This window comes from Oncorhynchus gorbuscha, linkage group LG07 (genome assembly GCF_021184085.1).
Source record: "Oncorhynchus gorbuscha isolate QuinsamMale2020 ecotype Even-year linkage group LG07, OgorEven_v1.0, whole genome shotgun sequence".
NCBI lineage: Eukaryota > Metazoa > Chordata > Actinopteri > Salmoniformes > Salmonidae > Oncorhynchus > Oncorhynchus gorbuscha.
The window spans coordinates 72,613,893-72,622,164 of NC_060179.1; the positions used below are offsets into that span (position 1 = coordinate 72,613,893).

Below are 8,272 nucleotides of genomic sequence, written 5' to 3' on the forward strand. Positions count from 1 at the left end.
GTGTAATATATTATTTAAAAGTCATTCATTTGTATTGCTATTGACAGTAGTTGGCTCTGAACTAGTCATGACATTTAAAAAAAAATCTTAATGGATACTCAGAAAACATTTTATGGATTATTGCAGGATAATAAATCATGCAAAGGAATGACCAGCTGGCATGGTTTTGCGATTAATCTTTCCGCCCTAAACTATGAAGTGATTAATTAGCATTAGCTACTTCTATGGCACGGAACGCGAAATGCCACATGCAAGAACAGGCAAGCAAATATCTAGGATTATGACTACAGGTATGTCCTGCACACATGATATTACCGCTGCATCTTGTTTAATGTCCATTTCCCTATTCCTTTAGAAATCCTAAACGAGCAAGACAACTGCCCTTACTTGTACAACAATGACCAGAAGGACACTGACATGGATGGAGTCGGTGACCAGTGTGACAACTGTCCTCTGCTACACAACCCTGACCAGGTGGGAATAAAGAACAGTCACTTTGCCTTTTGTGTAATTACAAAAAGGACATCATAGCTATCAAGGTTGCAAAATTCCAGAAACGCTCCCCAAATTCACAGGATTTCTAGACATTCCCAGTTGGAGGATTTGGATGACCCTTCTTATTCATCACTCTGGGAATCTTGCAACCGGGATTTCTGGAAAATATTTGGAAAAGTTCTGGAAAATGTTGGATTTTTTTTTATCATGCTGGCCACTGTAACACTCCTGTCCTCTCCTGTCCTCTCCTCTTTAACAGGCTGACACAGACAATGACCTTGTAGGAGACCAGTGTGACAACAACCAGGATATCGATGAAGACGGTCACCAGAATAACCTGGACAACTGTCCTTACGTCGCCAACTCCAACCAGGCCGACCACGATAAGGACGGCAAGGGGGACGCCTGTGACTTCGACGATGACAATGACGGTATCCCTGACGATAGGGACAACTGTAGATTGACACCCAATAAAGATCAACTGGACTCTGATGGTAAGGGGGACAAACACACCATGTTGAATACCCTCACGCCCGTGAAGAAGGCTGTAACTGTAGCTGCCTGTAGCAGCCTGAGGAAGAATTAGTATCCAGTAGGTTGATTTGTGACTTCTGTAATAGCCCTGTATACACTACCATAGATACTATCAAACATCACACAGAGGATTGCTTGTGATACAGGAATCTTCCGTTGAGACGTCCCTGCACCTGTCCACCCTCCTTTTTACACTAATCTTTATAGATATAGGTCAACATGCCATGTCCCATTGTCCTGTAAACTATAGCTACTACTATAACAGCGGTTGTGTATGATATAGGAATAGCGTTTTTCTGCCCACCATAAAAAACACGGGGTGCCTTTTACCTCTTAACCACCTTTTCATTCATATATTTCATATATATCTTCATATATTTACCGTTCAATATGTCTTGTTCCTCTCTCTCTCTCTACAAAATGTGAAGTATGGTGGGCGGTTTAGAAGTAGTGTACACACATTCAGGAACTTGCAGGTGTAGGGTACAAAAAGTCAACTGATGATAGAAATATACATATCTGTACACTGTTGAATTGTTGAATGCTCCCGCAATTTTTATTGTGGTGCAAGTATGGTGGGTCAGACATTTAAGGAGTTAACAAAAAGGGTTATTTCTGGGTTAGGGTTGATGACGTCATTAGCGTGGGACTTTATCGTGCGGGAACCCATGAGGGAATCATCCGTCAGCCACCCAGCCGCCAGGCCATGAAGTTTTATTTCCGAAGGGGGCATCTGTGCTAATCCACAGTGCCCAATTTCAATTTCATCATGCAGAGTTACCTGAAGTTTGTGTAACTGGTTTTAACTAGAAGCAGGCTGTGTGGAGACTGGGAGAGGTAGGGAAGACAGGGAGAGAGAGAGAGAGGGAACTAGAGAGCGAAAGAGAGAGCGATGGAGAAAGAGAGGGGGAGAAAGAGAATGAGATACTTCTCAAAGACAAACCCTAGAGCCAGATCCCTTAACCCTCTTAACACCTCATCAGAAGGTGTTTATTTGATAGAATCAAGTCAGCTTCCTGTGCAATTACAGAAGAGTAGAGGAGAAAGTGGAGAAAACAGGTTTACAGCTCGCTGGCAACTTCCCTTTGCTCTGTATTATGAGTCTGTTTCTAATAGACTATGGCCTCTGAGATAGTTACATGTTTCAGTAGAAGTTGTCACGGCAGGCAGATGACTGAGACTCCTTATTGGACTTGGCGGACATATTAAAATCTACAGGAATTGCGATTATTTTTATGAAACGCTGGTAGAGTGAGTGAAACGTCTGCCTTCCCTGTGGTAGGAATGTTGCAACATTATTGCTAGTGTGGAAACTAGGGAGTTATATAGGCCTACTGTAGTCGCCATGGTTAGTTTTCACCTATCGTTCCAATAAAAAGGAATAGGAGAGCAACAAATAAATATTATGAATTAATGGTGTTCTTTTATTCATTCAAAAAGGTGACACGTTTCAGCACAGGAAGTAACACAGTGGTCTAAGGCACTGCATCGCAGTGATTGAGTGTCCCATAGGACGGTGTAAAATTGGCCTATCGTCTTCCGGGTTTGGTCGGTGGAGGCCGTCATTGTAAATAAGAATTTGTTCTTAACTGACTTGCCTGGTTAAATAAATAAAAATAAAGACCATAGTCTCTGTCAAAGTTCTCACAATAAGCCTCTTTATTTTAACCCAGCATCTTCTGTTCTTCTATCAACAGGCGACGGTAGAGGAGACGCCTGCAAAGACGACTTTGACAACGACAACATCCCAGACTTCCTTGACGTGTGTCCTGAGAACAATGCCGTCAGCGTCACAAACTTCCGGAAGTTTCAGATGGTGCACCTGGACCCCAAGGGAACAGCGCAGATCGACCCCAACTGGGTGGTTAGACATCAGGGCAAGGAGCTGGTACAGACCGTCAACTCTGACCCTGGCATCGCTGTTGGTGAGTAGGATATAACCTCAATATGTAGTCCCTATACTGCCGTAAAAGAGAGAGAAATATTAGCAATAGATTAAAGATATTTAATTCACTACAGTTTAGAGATGTGCAGAATGTCAACTCTGACCCTGTCAACGCAGTGGGCGACCTTACCTCAGATACTTTCATATATTCCCTTGTAGGGTAGTAAAATTCAATAAACTTTCCCTTATGCCTGATTTTTCAGAAATCCCAGATTCCCTCCCAGCTTATTCCCTCCTGATTCCAGGAATCCGCAATATGGATTTCAGGACATTTGCAACCCTATACAGTTGTATGATCATTTAGATCTGATATGTTACCATAAGCAAGATGTCCAACTATTTCTATGATCAATAAATATTAAGAGGAGCAGAAGTATTATTCAAATGTGTGTCCCACCAACCACCCTAGGTGTTCACTTCTTCTGTTCCACCGTTCTAGGCTTTGATGAGTTCAACGCGGTGGACTTCAGTGGTACGTTCTACGTGAACACGGACCGGGATGACGACTATGCTGGCTTTGTGTTCGGTTACCAGTCGAGCGGCCGCTTCTACGTGGTGATGTGGAAGCAGATCACTCAGACCTACTGGGAAGACAAACCCTCCAAGGCCTTTGGTATCTCTGGTGTCTCTCTCAAGGTGGTCAACTCAACTACGGGCACAGGGGAGAACCTGAGAAATGCCCTGTGGCACACAGGCAACACAAAAAATCAGGTGTGCTAAGATCCAATATATAATTTTGTAGAGACAAAACATCAAATGGTTTCTCTGGTTTAGCCACACCCTCTATTAAGCAATCTTTCAAGCAGCCAGTCAAATTTATAAAGTTATCATAAATCATAGATCTTCAATAATTAAATGGTTTCCTTATCTGTTGTCCACAGGTGCGCACTCTGTGGCACGACCCAAAGAACATTGGCTGGAAGGATTACACAGCCTACAGGTGGCACCTCATCCACAGACCCAAGACTGGATTCATTAGGTGAGCAGGTCTAGCCTAATGCCTAGACTTTAGCTCAGTGGGCTAACACAGTCTCGTGGTATGTAGGAGACCCGGGATTGAATCCAACCAATCACACCCATCACACTTTCCTCAGTAACAGTCCGAAAATACTTTTTATGATGATATACTATAGGTTAAGCTGTTAACCAGGGTGCTTTGTCCAAATGTACAGTACTCCAGCACTCCACTCAGTTTCAATCATTCATGTATTGTCTTGTTGTGTTTTGTAGGGTTGTGGTCTATGAAGGGAAACTGATCTTGGCAGACTCGGGACCAGTGTATGACAAGACGTTTGCTGGAGGACGGTTAGGCCTGTTTGTCTTCTCCCAGGAACTGGTCTTCTTCTCTGATCTCAAATATGAGTGTAGAGGTGAGTCATGTAGTTAGCAACACCGTTCTAGCCAGGTCCCAGATCTGTTTGTGCTGTCTTGCTAACTCCTATGGTGTCACGCCAATGACCATAGAAGTTGGCAAGATGGCACAAACAGATCTGGGACCAGGCTAGTACAGTCCATGGTTTGTGAAAAGAATGGTTGGTTGGTAATTGTGGAAGAGATCTCTCCTATTTGGGAGACAAAATGCAGGGGAAGGGGTAAAAAAAGTGTTTTTAAAACCTTCCAAATCTTTTCCAATACTCAGATAAGCTGGAGTTTCCAACTGTGTTGTCCATCAGGTAACAATCATAAAGGTGTATCTGTTTTGTGTCGGCTGTATAAAAAATCACAACAAAAAAACAGAAGTCACGCTTTTGTTTCTGCTGTAACGCTGAAGTTCGGCTATATGGATGTAATAGAGCCCTTAGACTATGTTGTGTGCATACTGTATGTGTGTGGATGTGTGGTTCAGATTGTTCGGTGTGTGTGTGTGTGTGTGTGTGTGTGTGTGTGTGTGTGTGTGTGTGTGTGTGTGTGTGTGTGTGTGTGTGTGTGTGTGTGTGTGTGTGTGTGTGTGTGTGTGACACTGGGAGAGGTGTGTGTGTGACACTGGGAGAGGTCTGGTGTGTGTGTGACACTGTGTGAGAGATCTGGTGTGTGGTCTTAAAGGGTTTCAGGTGCTACTTTGATCTCAAATACGAGAATATTGCTTGTTCACGCTTTACTGTAAGATACACACAATGCTCCACCAGTTGCTGTATTGTTGGCTATATTTCCATACCATATTGTGTATGTATACGGCTGTATAGATTACTCTATATACTGTATGACTCTGGATATGCTGTTATTCCTTAGCTTTTTTGTTATAAATGTGCTTAGAATAAATAATCATACATTTTCTCCTATTTTCACTAGATAACTGAACAGCGTTGGATGTGAAAACTTCAAATGGCTAAAGACACTAAACCTCATAACCTGAACATCAGCCTTTTGCTGATTCGTTCGTCATTTCAACCAATGAAATGGAGCTTCAGCTTCGCCCCACCAAAGTATTTTTGCCTCTAACTTTCCATTGAAGAGGCAGCCGGGGCCTTTTCCAGTTTTTCTGAGTGCCTTTATGTGAAAAGACATATCCTTGAGAAATGAAAACCGATGACAAATGAAAAAGGCCTTGTGGACAAATGAAAAAGGTCTTAGCAATGATAAAAACTAAGTAACTGATGTTGACAACATATTATAGGGATTATTTGTAGAACCACTTATGTGCTTTACTCAGATTTCTTCCAAACTTTTTACAGCTTTACATTAACAAAAGTAAATATAAAATTATTGTTACTCGATAAATATTGATATTGTTTGTGCTGGAAAAGAGATCAACTTGATGCTAAGTACAATGTACAATAAAGGCATCTAGGTTGCTTATCAACTAAAGGTCTCTGTATTGACCTCAGCAGTTTCAGCCCTGCAGTGAAAAATTGGATCAATTTTAATATTTACTGCTAAATATCCACCAAACTCTTAATCAATACCAAAGCACACTGATGTACGTCGCTGACTTGAAGAAAGTTCTTATTTTTTGTATTGATTCTTATACCACCCAGAATGCAGTTTTGTTAAAAGGGTCTTCAGTTGCTCATTTAAAATGTTTGTCAAACTCTAAAAAGGTTGACCGTGAGACCGTCTTATAACATTTTAAAGTACTTTGGGATGAAGATGTTTATACTAAGTTTGTATTATAATTTCTTCTGTAAATTATTATCACGAGTTTATGTCTTGCTGGTTTGTTTATTTTGTTTGTTTGCTTTTTTGTTAGAGATTGTAAATAATTTATTTATTTGTTTACACTGACGAAATTTCACAATTGAAGATTGTTGGATATCAACATAAAAATTTCTCAAACATCAAGTTAAAAATACACTATCACAAACGTTGTGTACTATGCAGTGTTATGTTATACTGAACAAAAATTTAAATAATAAAACAACATGCAACAATTTTACTGAGTTACAGTTCATATGAGAAAATTGGTTAATTGAAATAAATTCATTAGGCCCTAATCTATTGATTTCGCATGACTGGGAATACAGATATGAATCTGTTGGTCAAAGAAACCTTTAAAAAAAATGGGCCTCACAGTGGGCCTCAGGATCTTGTCACAGTATCTTTGTGCATTCAAATTGCCATCGACAAAATGGTGTTTGTTGTCCGTAGCTTATGCCTGCCTGTAACATAACCCCACCACCACAGGGCACTCTGTTCACAATGTTGGCATCAGCAAACCGCTCGCCCACACAACGCCATACACGTTGTCTGCGGTTGTGAGGCCGGTTCGACATATTCTCTAAAATGACGTTGGAGGTGGCTTACGGTAGAGAAATTAACATTAAATTCTCTGGCAATAGCTCTGGTGGACATTTTTGCAGTCAGCATCCCAACTGCACACTCCCTCAAACTTGACACATCTGTGGCATTGTGTTGTGACAAAACTGGCCTTTTATTGTCCCCAGCACAAGGTGCATCTGTGTAATGAAAATGCTGTGTAATCAGCTTCTTGATATGCCACACCTGTCAGGTGGATGAATTATCTCGGCGTAGGAGAAATGCTCACTAACAGGGATATAAACAAATTCGTGCACACAATTTGAGAGAAATAATCTTTTTGTGCATATGAAAAGTTTCTGGGATCTTTTATTTCAGCTCATGAAACATGGGCCCAACACTTTACATTTTGCGTTTATATTTTTGTTCAGTGTACTTGATGGATATGTTAGCCAAATGCTCAAGATAGGCCCTATAATCACTCAGATAAAATATACAAAACAATGCAGTGGTTTTGAGAAGGTGTAGTAGCTATAGTTTGGGTTAGTTGTAACACTCTATTCCAATATCCCTCTAGTATACCCCTTACAATGAAGCAATAGGATATTGTGCATGCATTCTAAGTAGTATGCTAGTATGGACATTGGAACACAAGCCTTAAGTGTTGAGGAAGTGAAGATGATGTAAGAGTGAAACATTGATGTAATGGTAAGAGTGTCACGTATGGGGTTAGATGTAGTAGTAGTACCTGTGAGAGAGCAACAGTGATTATTATGTTAACAGTTCACAGCATCCTTGACCTTGACAACTGATGGTATGAGGTTTGACTGTGTATGCCTGATGTGACGGGGAGCATTTGACTTCATGTAAATGTAATATGTTGTTCACAGATGGATGAGGAAAGAACGTTCTGCTTTGAATGAGTGAAATATGTAACCAGATGAAGGCCATTCTAGAATCTATCAAAAATCTAGTAAAAAGGTTTCTTGTAACTTTTGGTTGACTTATATGGATCAAGGATATTTGCAATGTATAGCTTTTTGGTTGTTGTTTGTCTGTATAGCGTTAATTGTTGCCGATTTTTGTTTTTTGTAGTTAGTAACTAGCTTAGTTGTATTTTGTGAGGGATTTTGCAATGCATAAATGTCAATTTTTCAGCTTTTCCTTTTGTTGTTAGATCTACATTGTCTACAAACCATTTTTTGTTAGTCTATCACTTAAAAGAAATGATCTTGTTTCATAAATAAATTGTTTGTACACCATCTCTTTTTCATTGAGATAATGACAATTATGGAAGAAAATGAAAACGTGTTTATATTTGACATTAAATCGATTAATTATTTAATGAAAATATCAAATAATTTAAGTAGTATTAAGAGAAAATATAACAAAACAATTTGGCCCCGATATATGAATCTAGCTTCTACAAAGATGAGATTGAAAACTTTAATTTCAAAGCTATTATGTAAACCATTTTCCAAACTTGGAACCTGTTAAGAGCTCTAAATGTGGCAGTTAATATTGATAGAAAGGTTTTTGTCCCACGCTGGATGCTAAAGATGGGACATTTTAGCAGGTTAGTTAACTCCTTTCACATTCCATGAA

General features: G+C 40.0%; 1 protein-coding gene across 1 annotated transcript in view; it reads left to right on the forward strand.

Annotated features, from left to right (window-relative positions):
* thbs2a (thrombospondin 2a) overlaps nt 1-6,342 on the forward strand; it is a 48,129-nt gene extending 41,787 nt beyond the window's left edge. Inside the window, 8 exon segments of the mRNA XM_046357419.1 lie at nt 356-474; nt 755-989; nt 2,727-2,954; nt 3,414-3,685; nt 3,856-3,953; nt 4,205-4,344; nt 4,614-4,647; nt 5,264-6,342. Coding sequence (XP_046213375.1) covers nt 356-474; nt 755-989; nt 2,727-2,954; nt 3,414-3,685; nt 3,856-3,953; nt 4,205-4,344; nt 4,614-4,647; nt 5,264-5,267 — 1,130 coding nt within the window. The 3' untranslated portion in view covers nt 5,268-6,342.
* Nucleotides 6,343-8,272: the final 1,930 nt, after the last annotated feature.